The 17609-nt window shown below is 40.3% G+C and overlaps 1 protein-coding gene across 6 annotated transcripts in view; it reads left to right on the top strand.

Annotated features, from left to right (window-relative positions):
- The window catches only part of LOC145773869 (cysteine-rich venom protein VAR5-like), an 87250-nt gene that overhangs the window by 20916 nt on the left and 48725 nt on the right, over positions 1-17609 (top strand). For all 6 annotated transcript variants that reach the window (XM_082585012.1, XM_082585026.1, XM_082585006.1 and 3 more), the window contains one exon: positions 16829-16967. In XM_082585012.1, the coding sequence (XP_082441138.1) occupies positions 16829-16967 (139 nt within the window). The remainder of the gene's footprint in view (positions 1-16828; positions 16968-17609) is intronic.

Genomic DNA, 17609 nt, shown 5'->3' with positions numbered 1-17609 from the left:
TTATACGTTTGGTGATTGGGGCTTTTCCATGTCCATTTACGGTTTAACTTTTTCTTGAAGCAAGTGTTGGTTATTTTCAAGTTGTTTGAAGCAAAATTTATCAAATCTTTTCCTCTGTCGTTTCTTGGGCCGGTAAAGAATTTTCCAAAACAGTTTTCATTTCCTTGACCAACTTTTGCATTGAAGTCCCCCATAATAACTAGGTAATGGCTGTTGTTTGAACTGCTTTGTTAATGTCCTCATAGAAATTTATTATTTCGTCTTGTGAGCTTGCGAAAGTAGGTACATAGACTTGGATAATCGTTAGATCATTTCTCTTTGATATTTTAATGGTTATACTGGCAACTCTGTCCGAGATTCCGTTAATTGTTTTAATATTGTCTTTAATCTTTGTGTGAACAAGAAATCTGATACCACTTAGCTTTTGGTTTTCCTTGCCTTTGGGATACAGGAGGTGCTGGTGGTGTTTTAATTGTATGGTTCCTTCGCCAGTTCTTCTCATTTCGCTAAGACCAATTATATGCCAGTTTATGTTTTCGATTTCTTTCAACAGGTTTTCCAAGTGAGCTTCTTCAGATAGTGTTTTGACATTGTATGTAGCGATTTTTAGGCTTTTTCGAGTCTTTTTATCCAGATGATGGGAAGAGTGGGCCTTACCCCGCCGTGTTGGTCCAGTGAAAGTTGGTAGGGGATTCATTTTTCACAGTTAGAGTTACAGCTACATATTACACCAGTAGTAACATCCCTATAACCTTGATTACAAATAGAACTTGTCAAAATGTCAAAATATACTTTGTGGTATTTGTTGTGTAAGTCAACCGTCAACAATAACACAACTTTTTCACCTAATCCAAAATCTGCGTAAAGCTCCTCATTTTGCAGTCCTTGCCTTGTATACATCACATTTGCTGATATATCCATGCATACCCTATCAGCTTGCACCCAGAGTTTGTATCTCTTTTTTGTTGGCTTCATGGGATTGTATTGTTTGATAAAATGTCTGTCCTTGAAGAGAATCATACTTTCATCAATTCTTAGATTCTCTCTGCAACAATACAACTCTTGAATTTTTTTTATTTATTTTTGTTAGAAAAGACCTAGCCTAACTTTAAAATTTATCCTGGCTTGTTTCAGGAATGGAGGCATTGTCATTCATGTGTGAATTCGACAATATTTGGGCAAGTCTATTGCGAGGCATTGTGGATGCAACCAGTGCAACATTCACATCCAAATCTACCCTCCAATAAAGAGGCCATGAAGGCAATCTATGATAGCCAATCAACATATTGATTCCCAAAAGGGCATAGAGTTCTCTTTCTGGCCAGCTGCACACTTTTGCTTCTGTACTCGGTGTATAGGTTGCTTTGTTCTAGAAGCATTTGTCTGATGTCAGCATCAACAAACCGCAGAAAGTAGTCTCCAGGGGTATTTGCAGTGGCAAACATAGCTTCTTGAGTTCTTGCAAAGAAATTTCAAATCATTAGGCCTATAGCTTATTTACAATGCACATAATATGTATCTCAGAGCTTTATTGCATGCAAGATCAAAAATACAAAATGTTAAATTTAGAAGTAATTCAAACAAGTAGGCTACCTGCAAGTAGGCCTACTATTAATTTGATTTTTGATTTGCACTTGGCATAGCCTGGCCTACTGTATAGCCAATGATGTACGCGCATACAAAAAATATTGACGCCGTCAGCGTAAACGCAAACGTTCGAAAAACCATACGCCGTATGCGTCAATGTAACTTGTAAAAAAAGTGGGCGGCATCAGCGTCAGCGCATACACTAGCGTAAACTCATTTTGTTTGCTAGGTGCCAAACATTCACACAGTATAAACCACTCGAAACAAACAAGTTTTATTTTGAATTTCCACGAAGAAACACAAGCAACTGAAAGTGTTCATCTGACATTTTGCTGCGTTTTGGTTTCGATATGTCTTTGCCCATTGAAAACATTCTTTCAACTGCAGCGCTGGAAGGTATTGGCGTGTTGTAGCGAAAAAAAAGACATTAAAAAGTATGCGTTGACGCTATGCGCTAAAAAACCGCGAAAACTTTACGGCGTAGCCTCAAGCGACAACTATCCAAAAAAATGTGGCCGTAAGCGTTAGCGCAAACAAAAAGTCTGTGCCGCAAGTCTACGGCGTAGAATTTGCGGCGTATACGTACATCTCTGTGTAGGTACTACGACAGTTTATCGAACGACAGTTTATCGCACGACAGTTTATCGAAACGACAGTTTATCGAACGACAATTCATCGAACGACAGTTTATCGAAACGACAGTTAATCGAAACGACAGTTTATCGAACGAAAATTTACCAAACGACAGTTAATCGAAAACCTAACCCCAAACCTAAAACCTAACCCCTAACCACTAACCCCTAACCCCTAGCCCCTACCCTTAACCCTAACCCCTAGGGTTATAACCCCTACCCAATAACCCCTAACCCTACCCCTAACCCTACCCCTAACTCTACCCCTTAACCCCCAACCCATAACCCCTAACCCTACCCCTACCCCTAACATTTAACCCCCAACTCCTAGCCTCTAGCCCCTAGCCCAGTGGTTCCCAACCTTTTTGTTGTCACGGACCCCTTTAGACAAATTATTAATTCTGCGGACCCCTACCTCAACTTTGCCTGAAACTCAATTAACATACTATTGCAAAGAAATTTATTTTCACTCGAGTCAGTTCAATCACAGTACTATTGACTATTTTAATAATTATTCTACTCAACTACTGTATGGTGTCATATTGCATTGCCGCTGTGACTTCTGCGGCAAATATCAGGTTAAACAGTTGCTTAAATAAGAAAATGAATGGATTGTTCAAGAAATATCAGCAGTATTTGAACATTAAAGTTATTCCAATGCGATGTCCAACCACACTGTCCCAGTGGTTGATTAAGACGTCTGTTTTCGAATTTCGAAATTGTCTGTCAGCATCGGGTTGCTTATTTTAAGCTTGTAAATGTCATGTAAACACTTTTGTGCGTTTCACCGTTATTGTGTTTCATGGGGAGTGTTCCCTTTATGCAAGTTTTTGTTGGCAAAATAGGTCGGTGTGCCAACTCAATTTATACTAAATTGGCAAAACATTATATATACTGTAAAGTCAAAGACTTTTTCTGGTTGTAAGACGAAAATATTTAGCTTAGTAGGCTACTGCAAAATGTTGTCAATCAACAATTCTTGCCATGCTGATCAGCATCGCGAGTGACAGTTGTCTAATAAATAATCAAAGAAAGACAGTTTTAGAGACTCTCACAAAAAGGATGAAAAACCAACTCATTGCTTTTTTAGAGGGAACACTGTTCATGAGTTACGATAGAAACGTTTTTTCGGTGATTTCCACAAGCGTTTGTTTCATGGTGTTAGGTTTCTTTCTCCTGTTATTGGAGCCTATTTTTCACTGATATGTTTGCAGGTCACTATTGTTGCCTGTATTGCGATGTGTCAAACATTTCCTTGTTTATTGAAACTGTTATTTGCAAGATGTCTTCTGTGAAGCGAAATGACGACACAACCAATCTTGCTTGGCGCTGAATATTCTAATGAAATCGCTCGCTTCGCTACAAGTGCGCAAAACAAGTGGTCTCATTTATTAGGCATTGTCAAAGAAGTCAAAAGTGTTGTTAAAGGAGTTTGGCCTGGTAGTTAGCTTTGTTCGACTAATTTTGTTGCTGCGGTATTCTAAGATAAATATTAACAACATGTAACGCTGGATACTGGGTACGAAATGCGTTCTTTTCTAGCATAAGAGTCAACCTACCTAAAATTTTATTAGTGCTGCCCGCCACAGCTCTCCTTAGTGCTAAAGTGGCCGCATGCAAAAAAGGTTGGTGACCCCTGAGCTATACCATAAGCACTAAAAAACTGAACAAAATCCAACGCTGTTGCTTTTGTACCATGAAACATGAATGAATATTCCTATGAGTTGGTCAAACTGCAACTTAAAACATTTTTTAAAACTGAAACTGTGAAACACATTGCGACCAGGCTAGGGTTATTACTCACATCGCTTGGTGTACTAAACAGAAAAATGTTTCTCAAGTTTTACGGGGATAAAGGGGAGCGTTTTTGCGCAGCGAGACTTCAAATTCCCGACGGTAAACAAAGGGTTGTCGAGACCTCTTTGATGTGCCACTGCGAGTGTTGGGAAGCACTTCACTGAGAATGGCTGCAGAGTTGATTTTTACATCTCGCTAAATTTTATCCAAGAATTGTCTCGCATTTTAATTTAGTTTCTCTTTTCAAAGCACTGTTTCATTATTTGCAATTTGCCGTTACATTTTTTAATGTGAGAAACATATAGGCTATGGAAAAATATGCAACAAGTGAATTATTGCTGTTTTTAAGATATACGACTGATTTGACAGTAGGCTATTGATCGTTATCGGAACGGAGTTAAAGCTGTAGAAAGTTAAGTTACAAATTGCCGGTAGTTCCCAGTCGCAATAGGCTATTACTCTTCTTACATGTCTGCTTGTTGCCATAAGTTATCAACATTATCCTAGTTGCGCTTCCCAATCGCGTGTTTTTGTCTCTAAGGGTTGCATAAAAGTCTTCTGATGAGAAACTTTCTTTTGCAAGGTCTTTCATTTGGTAAGTTACAACAAAAGCTACTTTTGAAGCTCTAAAAGGAAAAGCTTAGTAGCCTGCTCGTCAAGCAGATTTCTTATTTGAAAACCGACCGTTGTGTTACTTGTTTGAAATAAAAAAGTAATATTGCTTGTTTATGGTGATGGTCTAAGGAAATGATATTACAAGTGTTCCATACAATTTTCACCAAATCAAACGTCATATAAAAACCGTTCAAGTCTACTGAATATTACGTCATGGAAATTCCTAAAGCATGTGCCAAAATTGCACCAGCGTTCATAAGAATTAAGTCAAACCTGTTTGGGCCTGTTTGGGCCTGTTTAAACAGGAAATATTACATCAGCTTTAAACACCTGTTGGAATGACTTCATAATTGTCTTTCATTTATTGCGTCACAGTACTGCATACGTGAATTTGAGATATTGCTATCTATTCTGGTCATTCGTAAAATGATTGTTTGAAAGTTGGCCGCACATTTAACTGTTGGCTTAGTGCTTGCTAGCTGGACAAAGGTTCCGTCTTTTATCCAAGTAATCTGTTCTGTAGTGACAGTTTTTAGGTGTACGGCGTTGCACCAGTCATTTCGATAGCCTCGGGCTAATTTTACTGGAATACACTTTTGAATAGACGTTTCGAAAGTGTGTTTATTCTTCGGTCATTACATGCAGACGAACGGATTTGGGAATCTTACGTTACAATTTTCCCACGAAGAGATTATGGTTTACCGCTGTGACCATAAAAAATAAAAGACGAAGTTTGTTAGTTGGTAGGCTAAGAAGCACTTAGAAGCAAAGAAATAATAAAAGAAGATCTTATTGGTTGGTAGTCTAAAGAAGCAAAGAAAATTAAAGACATTTCTTCTCGGTAGGCAACTGAAGAACTTTAAGCTAAAAAGTAAAGACATTTCTTCTCAGTTTGGTACAGAAGAAAAATAACTTTGACATTTATTGGCAAGAAAGAAGATTAAAGGCAATCCATCTGTGCTTGAAGATTCAAGTGGAAGAATCCAAGCAAGTTTTGTGGACGTTTGGACTTCACATACTCGTACAGCTACGGTATCGTGCATTTAAATTCTTTTTTGTATTTTTACGGTCTTTACAGTTAAGTTTTTTATAACTTAAATTTTGTGTGTTTGTGTAACTTAATTTTTTAATTGTTAAATTTAGCCCTAACATTTAATATGTCTACACTCGGTGGTGACAGGGACTCGACCGCCGTCGACTCGACTGAGTTTAAGCCTGATGATGTTCTTTGCGGTCGGGCAGGCCATTCTGGGGAGGGACCCATTAACGATGAGGCTAAGTCAGTTCAAGAGGCCCGACATCTTAGACGGGATATTTTGACTCAAATTGGGAAACTTTCTGTGGCCCTAGGTTCTTTGAGTGATAAGCAGGAACTGTTAATTTTTCGATCTAACTTATCTACTTTAGAAGAGGAATTACGGCATTTCCATGCTCTCTTGAGTAAAATTTTTAACTCTGCAATCTTAGCAGAACTTCGTGATAGGGTAGATCCCGAATTTAACTCGTTAAAAAATAACTTCGAACAAAAAGAAAGTGAGTTCTCAGATAGGTTGGATGCTGACATACATCCTGAGGATAGCGCCTCAAATGTAAGCACTAGGATGTCTGAGAGCTCGTCACGGATAGTTGCACAAATTAATCTACAGTTAAGACGAGAGGAGCTCCAGATACAAGCTGAGGCCGAAGCAAGAGCTGCTGAGGCCATCGCGAGAGCTGAGGCCGTACGAGCTGAGGCTGCCGCGAAAGCTGCTGAGGCTGCCGCGAAAGCTGCTGAGGCCGCCGCGAAAGCTGAAGCTAGAGCTGCTGAGTTCGCACTCAAAGACGCTCAGTTGAGGGCCGAACAACGTAAAGAGGTAGTTTTAGCTGAATATCGTTCTGAGTTGGGCTCCCGGCGTAGCTCTAGGAAGGGCTCTTCTAGGCATTCCAGAAGTGAACATCAATCGCAGTTTAATTTACCTAACCTTTTCCAGACGCCTGTTCAATCTGTAAGTGGACCTGTACAATCCACATGTTTTCCAGCTGTTTCAGGAGGTCTCAGGGCCGCGGCTAAGGGTCTTCCGAAGGCTGTAGAGCCAAGGTCTGCAAATTACAACCGAACTCCTCCCCCAGAGCGTACAGGTCACGGGGCCGCCATTAGCAGTAATGCTTTGCCCCCTTCACAGTTTTCTGCGCCGCTAGTTTTTGATCGCCCAGCTACACGTAATTTGGGTGGTTGTGAGAGGCGTATCGTGTCTCCTGATTTTAACGTGTTTGAGGATCGTGATCGGGCTGTGCATGTGACTGAGCCCACTCAGCCCCTTAAGGGATATAGCTTGTCTTCTCCCGCTAAATCGAGTTCTCAACAGCAGGATTGCTTTTTTGAATACCAAAATAGTAGGACGTTCTTCGATAAGGCGGCCTTGATTGGTTACGATGGTAATAATATGCCATTTGTCTTCTTTAAAAATCGTGTTATGGCCTTGATGGCAGCTTCGCCCTTTAAGGGAACTCGTTTGACTTTGTTGCAAGCAGCTTGTGATAGAACAGCTGCACAAACGATTGCTAATTTGGTTTCTGACACTCCTGGCTTGTCAGAGGAAGACAGGATAGAAATGTCGTTAGCTCGCTTGTCCCAACGTTTTGGAGTTCGTGGAGGTCTTTTCGCAGAACCAGAAATTAGAAAGTATCGCTATGGTAGCAAATTGACTTCTATCTCTTCCAGTGATTTGAAAGAGTTTAAAGATGAATTGTCGCAGTGTTTGCTTTACGCGAAAGCTTATGGTCAGCGTGATAAATTAGAAGGACGTTTTGTTTTGGATTTGGCTAAGCGACTCCCGTTTGACGCTAAGCAGCGTTATCTTGACTTTTTAGGTGATCAGTATGGTAGCACTGAGGAACCTACCTTTCAGAGTTTGTTTGATTTTGTAGTACGGGAGGAAACGCGCAAGTCGACTGATTTTAGCATTATGCTAATGGGCGATTCTGGTGAGTCGCAGCATTTTAAAAAGTTTGGCAAAGGAAAATTGCCTTCATGTCCGGTTAGGCAGACGTCTGTAAAACCCCATGATAATGTGATTTCAGGGAGTTCGCAGTACTCGACTGCTGTTGGCGCACCGCGCGGCGGTGTGGCCAGACGTAGTGACATACCGGCATGTTTTTGTTGTTCGTCACGTGGTCAAGTTGAATATCATTTTTTGTCTAATTGTAAAGAATTTTTGCGCTTGACACCTAAAGGTCGGAGAGATGTCATTGTGAAAGCTGGCAAATGCTTGAACTGTTTGCGCCAGCATATGGTTAAGGACTGTAATCATGCAAACAACTGTCGTCAGTGTGGGCCTAACAACGATAGGAAACACTATTTTCTTCTGCATGATTTTTATGTGACGTCACGTGATTCTCTGGATTCGGTCGGTAAAGATGATGCTGGTGCCAGAGTTCCTGTGCGTAATGTTAAGATTGGAAATGTTAAAGCAGCCTTTAACCGCGTTACTGCTGCTCGTGTTTTGAATCCAATGACTGGCAAATCGAAGTTGGTGTATTGTCAGCATGATCCTGGTTCGCAGTTGACCTTTGTTTCGAGTGACTTGGTGTGCGAACTTGGTCTTAAACCGTATGATAAAGCGTCGTTTAAAATGGATACTCTGGCTGGTCAGAAACCTACTTGTGCTGAACTTGTTAAACTCAACATTCAGTCGTTAGAGACGAATGAACTGTTTTGTGATATAACTTCGGTGGTTAACCCAGCTTGGGCTGACGATGTTAAGACTTTACCACATAAGCAGGATTTAAGTAGTTTCCGTCATTTTCATGACGTGAATATGTTTCATTTGAATGATTGTAGTACTGTAGATGTACTGATTGGAAACGACAACGCTTATTTGATGTGGGCAAAAGAAGAACGTGTTGGTGAAAATCGCAGTGAACCGCATGCTTTACTCACTCCTCTCGGTTGGTTGGCTTGTGGTGGTAAGTCACCCTTAGTTGAAAGCGTTGCTAAAGTGTGCAGAGTGCAGACGTCTTCAGAGTCGGATGTCATCTCTGGCTTTCAGCGTAAAATTGAGTCTCGTGATATGGAAATAGCAGACCTGAATAAAGTCATTCAGGATTTGACTTTGCAAAATGAAACCTGTGAATTGTCTCGCAATGATATTTTGGCTAGAGAACTTGTCGAACCGAATATTGAGTTGAAAGATGGTCGATTTGAGATACCTGTTCCGTTGAAGGAAGATATTGATCTACCTAACAATTTTGTGTTGGCGTCAGATAGAGCTGCTGCTTTAAGAAAGAAAGCTTTAAAACAACCTGAACTTCGTGATTTCCTTACTGACACCATGAAAGATCTTAAATCTAATGGCTATATTGAGCGTGCGGGTGAAGCAGGAAATGTCAAGGGATTTAAATGGTATTTACCATACTTTGTGACGTCACAATTAAAAAAGCGTATTGTTTACGATGGCAAGTCTGAATTTCGAGGAACTTGTGTTAATGATGTAATGTTTTCGGGTCCTGACTTGTTAAACCCTCTGGTAGATGTCTTGGCTAGATTTCGGCTTGGTAGATTTGGTCTCATGGCTGATGTGACTAAATGCTTCTTTCAAATAATGTTACCTGAGTCGCAAAGGGATTTGTTTCGTATATTGTGGTTTGAAGATGATGACCTTGAAAGTGGAAAGATTGTACCATTTCGTTTTTGTGTACACCCTTGGGGAATAAAGAGTAGCCCATATATCGCTTGCTTGGCTATAAAGAAAATGGTCGAGCAGAACCCCAGCGGTGCTGGTGAACTAACTCTCTGCAATATTGCAAATAATATGTACATGGATGATTTTATATTTTCGGCTGATAGCTTAGAGGAAGCTCAGCAAATCACTCATGAATCAATTGCTTTGTTTGATAGCCGTGGGTTTAAACTTGTTAAGTGGAGTGCTAACAAGGAGGCTATGATTGTCTTGTCAAATTTGGATAATGAGATGCTTTCACCTTTGATTCGTGACATTGACTTTCAGACTGAAAATATGACTTTGCCATCAGCGAAGACATTGGGTTGTGTGTGGCAAACCGAGTCTGACGAGATGCGTATCCCATGTTCCTTAAAGCCCTTAGCTAAACACACGCGCCGAAGTATGCTCAGTCAGCTTGGACAAAATTTTGATCCGCTAGGCTTTGGAGCGCCATTTTTTCTAAAAGCACGCCTTATACTTCAGCAATTGGCGATAGACAAGTTTGATTGGGACACCGAGGTCCCTGATAGCTTTGTTAAAGAGTGGGAGTCATGGCTTCGCTCTTTGGACCTGCTTAAGGATTTTTCGTTACCGAGATGGTATTTTGCAAACTCTGGTGTGTGCAGTCCGGATGATATTGTTTCATATCAATTGCATGGGTTTAGTGATGCTTCGAATCAAGCTTTCTCTTCTGTTGTTTACTTACGTAGACTGGTTAACGGAGTTCCGAGTGTGTCTTTCGTTCTGGGTAAATCTACCATTGTTGTAAAAAATCAGTTTTCTTGGCTGATAGCTAGGAAAGAGCTTGTTGCCGCTTTAAATACAGCAAGACTCGTGAAGCAGGCCTACGAGGCATTGAAGATGCCCGACTGCAGTAAGTATTTTTGGTGTGATTCTCGGACTGTGTTGCAGTGGGTTAAGAACCCTGATTTACGTTTGAATAAGTTTATTACGCGTCGAGTTGAGCATATTTTATTGTTGTCTGGAGCCCAGGATTGGCGTTTTTGCCCTACCGATATGAACCCAGCTGATGTTGGCACATGGCCAAATCTTATTACAAAGAAAGAGTTTCGAGAGTTGTGGTTAAATGGTTCTAGTCTTCTCTATCAGTGTGAAGAAATTCCATCTGTAGAAAACCCCACTCCAGTACCTGTCCATAGCCTATATCTTCGTGACGAAGAGGGGTCGCTTGACGTTGGACAGGGTGGCCTTCACAGATTGATCGAGGCCGCACCTTCTTTGTATGTTATGAAAAAGAGAATCGCTTATTTGGTTGCTTTTGTTGAATTTTTGTGCTGTAAAACGAAAAAGCGTAGCTTTATGAAGCCAAAACTGGACGCCTCTTATCTTAATAGAGCCTTAGACTTAACTGTGAAGTTTGTTCAGAAAAGCGTGTATGGCGATGTGTTACATTTAATGACCAAACGATCGCCGGATGCACTTGAGGAAGTGATAAAGCGGGGTAGTGTTGGCGCTTCGCAACGTGAGAAGGAACGCTTGAAAGGATTGCGTTCACTTAAAAAGTACAGACCTTGTGTAGATGATGCTGGTGTAATCCGCATTGAAGGGCGCTTAAGTAATTCTCCCGAGATTTCTCTAGAAGCAAAGCATCCGATTGTTTTGCCTTCGAAGCACCCCTTTACTAGGCTTGTTGTACTGTCGCATCATAATCGAAATGCGCACTGTGGAGTACAGCACACTTTGTTGTCTACGCGACAGAAGTTTTGGATCGCTAATGGTAATGCTTCCGTGAAGAGGTATCTTAATGATTGTGGTGTATGTGCGATTGAGAAAGCTCGGCCTATAAGGCAGCTCATGTCTGATTTACCTTTGTCTCGCACAACTGCCCATAGGAAACCCTTTTTTGATTGCGGCTTGGACTATCTTGGACCATTGACCTTTGTTGAAGGTAGGAGTCACAAAAAAGCTTGGGGACTCTTATTCACATGTATGGCATCTCGCGCTATTCATGTTGAGCTGGTTACGTCATTGTCGCTGAGTGATTTTTTACTTGCCTTTACAAGGTTTACAGATTTACGTGGGCAGGTTAATGCTATCTATTCCGATAATGGAAGTACCTTTCAGGCAGCATCTAAGAAGTTACCCGAGTTGATAGAATCAGCTGAATTTCACAACGCCCTGAGACAGAGAGAGATAAACTGGGTATTTATACCTCCATATGCTCCGGCGCAAGGTGGCGCCTGGGAAGCAATGGTAAAACAATTTAAAATTGCATTTTTTCACATTTTGGACTCTTCAATACGTAAGCCCAGTTTTATTGAACTGCTTACGTACACAGGCTGTGCCGTTCGGATCGTGAACGAACGCCCTTTGGTACCTTTGAGTGACGACCCTAGGGATTTTACTGTCATCACCCCTGCCTCACTTTTGACCCCATACTTAGACCCATACTGTGCTGTTGGGCAACCACATGATCGTGACCAATTAAGAAGGGATTATCGGTTCAATTTGTCACTTTCTCAGCAGTTTTGGAGTAAATGGATCGATTTTTACTTGCCAGGTCTTCAGGGCCGGAAAAAATGGCTAAAAATGGCCGAGAATTTGGAGCCTGGTCAACTTGTAGTGGTAGGTTCTCTCCAAGACATTGGTAAACGTGGGAAGTATCAACTTGGGAGGGTGCATGAGGTAGTTCCACAAATTAGGAAAGGGAAGCCTGTGGTTCGTAGAGCCAAAGTTGCCGTCTGCAACTATGATGAGAGTACGGGGAAAGTAAAAGTAGACTACGTGTTGAGGGATATTTCGTGCCTCGCCCCCGTAAAGAACACCTAAGTGTTAGGGTTTGAGCCTGGTTTTGTCTGCGGTGGCCGACCCTTGTCTGAGCCCAGAACAGTCGGTTATTATCGCAACAATTGTATATAGCGTCATTTTTGCGTGTACCTAATACCTATGGTACCAATTTCATGTATCATCGTGTTTATTCTTATTGCTGTTCATTCTTTGCAAGCCCTTTGTATTTGCGTATTAACTTAAACGTGAGTGATTCAAACAATTTGTGTATCATGTGTTTTTATTCATTGGCTCACAATTGTCGTCAATTCTTTTTTAGTTATGCCATGTCAGACTGTCATAACTAGGGGCCGCTATGTTCCAGACAATTTTCACCAAATCAAACGTCATATAAAAACCGTTCAAGTCTACTGAATATTACGTCATGGAAATTCCTAAAGCATGTGCCAAAATTGCACCAGCGTTCATAAGAATTAAGTCAAACCTGTTTGGGCCTGTTTGGGCCTGTTTAAACAGGAAATATTACATCAGCTTTAAACACCTGTTGGAATGATTTCATAATTGTCTTTCATTTGTTGCGTCACAGTACTGCATACGTGAATTTGAGATATTGCTATCTATTCTGGTCATTCGTAAAATGATTGTTTGAAAGTTGGCCGCACATTTAACTGTTGGCTTAGTGCTTGCTAGCTGGACAAAGGTTCCGTCTTTTATCCAAGTAATCTGTTCTGTAGTGACAGTTTTTAGGTGTACGGCGTTGCACCAGTCATTTCGATAGCCTCGGGCTAATTTTACTGGAATACACTTTTGAATAGACGTTTCGAAAGTGTGTTTATTCTTCGGTCATTACATGCAGACCAACGGATTTGGGAATCTTACGTTACAATTTTCCCACGAAGAGATTATGGTTTACCGCTGTGACCAACAAGCACAACACTGAATTTAACAAATTTATTGAGGATTATATCTAGCTAAATCCACAGAAAACACAATTTTTTTTCTTGGTGACGTTTAGTACCTTTCAGATTGGAAGGTTTCGGTAACTTAAAAACAATGTCACTAAGGTGATGTGTGAAATCAGAATTGTCACTGTTTTCAGAATAAACAAATTTAGGACATTCATCAAACATTTTATATTGCCCACAGTGTCGTAAGAATCAATAGTCACATCACCATTCACCATCATTAAAAACATCAATAATTTTCCCAACAAACTGCCGCAAACGCTTCGAAGTGTTGAATTTGACAAGAACAAATTCTCCTTGTTGAATGTCAGATATTGTTTTTGACACTCGTAGTGTGTTCACGAGGACATTCTTCTTCTGACAGAGAATTTTCTGAAGCATGTTCAGAAACAGGTGTCATAGACAATTGGTTAGCCTACAAGCTTTTGTGACAATTGACTACCTTTCCTTGACTTTTCAGCAGCAAGTTCTTCAGTCAGAGTGTCTGTAAGGATCCTTGTTTTGCCACGCCTTCTTCCACCTGTTGTTTCCAGGAGCATTTTTACATGGCCTAATGCTTTCAGGGGTTACACTGCTTCCCACAAATTTTTGGGCAGGACTTTGCGATGTTGAAGAGCTTGCTTCTTCTTGCTCTTTGACATAATCTTCCACGGAGCCATCAGTGACATCAGAAGGCATAAACTCAGCATTACTAAACACATTGTGATCAAAGGGATAAATTCCTGACACTCGAAAGCCAGATTGAATGTTTCTTAGAGTCATGGCTTGGGATGTCATAAATGGTCATTGTCTTGGCAGGATTTTCTTTGATCCAAGAGTAAGCAGCATCATTATAATAACCTTTAAATGGACCATATAGCCTACAGTACTATCTAGACTCTAGAGGTTGCAGTTTCTGAGAACAGTGTGGTGGAAATGAAAGAAGAACCACACAGTTTTCCTTTGCATAGTTGATAGGCTAACATCTAAACTTATGTAAGTTAGATGATTATCTAAGATCAGCAAGACTTTATTCAAGACAGTTGAACTAACATGAGACACAAAATGTGAAAATTATACAATTTTCTTCTGTCATCCATCCATTTTCTGTCATCCATTGAGATACGCTGATGATACAGTCTTGATAGCAGAATCTGCAAACAATCTACAGGACTTATTGAATTCTGTTGCCAATAAGAGCAAGGCAATGGGTTTAGAGTTAAATTCAAGAAAAACAGAATGCATGACGGCATCAAAAAATAAAAATTTTCCAAATTGCAGCTTTACACACTCAATGGTGTTACAGTGAAATAAGTTGATAAAATTAAATATCTTGGGTACATTATAACTTTCGATGGCAAAAGTGACACTGAAATTAAAAAGAGAATCGCAATAGCAAATGATACCTTCAGCAAAATGAGCACAGTCTTCAGGAATCGCAACATGACAATAAAGACCAAAATTAAAGTTTTAAAAGCATAGGCCTATGTAGAATCAATTCTAACCTACGGATGTGAATGCTTGGAGAATAAGTAAAGATATGAAGAAAAGACTAGAGGCTGCTGAGATGTGGTTTCTCAAAAGAATGTTGAATATATTTTGGACTGAAAATAAAAGTGATGACGAAGTTATGAAACTGGAAAAAGCAGAAAGAAGATTCATAACAACAGTTAGAGGGCGCCATATGCAATTTGTAGGTCATATTCACAGACCTGGAGATTTGGAAAAATTAGCTGGGAAAAAGCAGGGGATGATGCAGGGAAAAAGAACCAGAGGTCGACAAAGATTAACATATTTAAACAGCTTGAATCAGTGAGCCATCAACACAACAGTCAAAACGAACGATTTTATACGAATGGCAAATAACAGAGAAGTTTGGAAGACCGTGATCGCCGACGTCTGTATCAGATCAGGCACATAATCATCATCACAATCCATTCACTGGGATGAGCTAATATCATATCATATTGTTTTGCAACAGTTTGACATGGGGAAAATTAATTCGAGGGGAAAACTTTACTCAAGCTGAAAATTTAAAAATGTTTAAGGAAACTCCGATCAGCGACTTCGGCTTTGTTCTATTTTTTATCTCGATCTTTTCCGGGACGAAATCGGAGGATAAAGTGTTCAAGGTCGTTAAATGTTAATAACACAGTGTGTACACCAAAATGTCACTGGGGAGAGAAGCACCGTTTCTAGCTAATTTGGGGTCGCTGATCACCAATATGGTCATTAAAAGATGTTCCTGTGTACAGTTTTTTCAAAAAATTGAATTTTCGTTTGCACTGCAAACTGTAAATGCGGAAAAGTTTAGGGGGTACCTAAAACTTTAAAGCATCATATTTCCGAAACTATAATAGATATTGAGCTAAAATTTGTAATGCATGCCCATTTCATGCTAAATAACATATTGACCTAGTTTGAGCAAAATCGAAGTGGGTGAAACAGAGAACTTTACGGTTTTCAGGACGTTTGGCATGGAATGACCCAAATACCCCAAAAAATGCATTTTTTGAATTATCTCAAAAACTAATGCATTTAGAGAAAAGGTTCCTTTTATGACATATAGAAATATAGATATTCTGCATCTTTTGACATTAAAACTGACTTTCTACTATGAGTAGTTAGAGAGTTAGAGGATTTTTTAATAAATTTGACCTTTCGTGACCTTTATTGGGGGGGTAGGTGGCTGGGTTTTTGGGGCCTACCAAAAAAAAGTTGTGTAAATGTTATTTTTTAAAGGTTTGCAGAACACCCCATGTTGAAATTGCAAAAAAAATATTTTTCAAACCACCGTAATGTATTGGACATGTACCGGTACCTAAATGCATATGTGTATTGTGTATGTCTACTAGGCCTGCATCATATTACAAATTTACTATGAAACCCTCTACATCTGACTCTCGAAAGTGATCCTGTGTTAACCATCCAGATAAATTCTCTTACATATACGCCTATGCGGCTTATACATTGTAGTGGGCAATAGACGACCATAGTGACGCCACATATTTCCGAATTGTATGCGAAATATTTTGAGATCAAGAACAGAAGCTGGGCTCCTCACATCGTTTGTGCAGATTGTTCATCAAAGCTAGCTGCGTGGAAAGCAGGACAGAAGAGAAGTTTGTTTGCCGTCCCCATGGTGTGGCGTGAACCTTTTAATCATGCATCTGACTGATACATTTTTTTGCCTCACGAAACTGCCCCAAGTATTGAATAACGCAAATCGGGCTGCCATTGAGTATCCTCATGTTCCCACTGCAATACGACTTGTGCAGCATTAATGCATTATGCTGATGACCCTGACTTATCCATTCCTGTATATCCAATGACTGAACAAAGTGATAGTGACTCAAGCACTGTATCAGATTCTCATGCATCCTCATCTGACTGCCATGAACCCAGACCACGATGCAACCACTACGAAATCTTATTACCAGAGTTCAACGATTTGGCCAGAGAACTGGAGTTGTCAATGAGACATACAGAGTTACTTGCTTCACGGTTGCAACAGTGGAAACTTACAGATAAAGCTGTCACTGTTTGGGGTGTTCGTGAACGAGGAAAGGAGTTCATTGACTTTTTCCGAACAAGGTGATTGATGATGGGCCCAGCTGACATTTTGCAATGATGTTGTGGGACTGATGAAGGTCAACATGATCCAGAGGACTGGGGACTCTTCATCAACTCTTCTAAGTCTCAAAGCAGTACCACTGCCCATCAGTAGGCTACCTGTTGCATATTCTAGAACAAACCCCAGTCTCCCCTACTACTAGCTTCTTCTAATGTTTAAACTACGATTTAGAACTTGCAACTATCCTACACATCGACCCCAAGATGAACGAAAAACTTCTGAATTTACCATTGCTGGAGAGAATATGGCACAATCAGGAGACCCTCCAGCGGGTATAGCAAACGCTTCTGTGCAAGCATGGTTTGACGAGGTAATGGTTTGTGAAGTAAGTTTTGGACAGTCATGTCTGCATGTTGATTGATTGATTTGATGTTTATTCTTGGACTGGGATAGCTTTTTTGAGAGCTTAATCTTGGCAGGCAGTTTCGCATATTTGTAAAATCTTTGAACCACTGACGCAGGCCCAGTCACTGAGATTGACAAACTGGAGCTTCCGATTGTTGAAGTGTTGTTGGCGAGGAATTATTCCATTCACTAGGTGCTACTAAATGGAGAGCAGTCCTTGTAATGCGTTGGTTGCTCAAACGCACATCCCGAGAGCCGAACTATAGCGTCAATTTATCTTGAGTCTGACGTGTAACCACTAAGATAAGCAGGTAGAACAATGTGAATAGCTTTTGCAAAATTACCGCTTGCAACAGAAACCGCTTCTTATGCCACTTTTGTTGTGAATGATTTCGTTCGAAATCTGTGGCGGTATTTAAAGTGAACGAAATGCAAACATTTGACCTGTATTGCACCAATGACATGTGAAAGACTGTTTTCATCTTGAACATTTTTTTTAAATTTAATTTAGCAAAATGGTCAGTTGGTCACCCTTATCATTTCTGGATAAGGAAGACTTTCGAAATACTGCCAGGCAGGGGTAACTTAGAACCCGCTGATTCATACA

The sequence above is a fragment of the Aplidium turbinatum genome, chromosome 1, assembly GCF_918807975.1.
Source record: "Aplidium turbinatum chromosome 1, kaAplTurb1.1, whole genome shotgun sequence".
NCBI lineage: Eukaryota > Metazoa > Chordata > Ascidiacea > Aplousobranchia > Polyclinidae > Aplidium > Aplidium turbinatum.
Note: the sequence above shows the minus strand (reverse complement) of the source record. Positions and strands in the feature narration are given on the sequence as shown.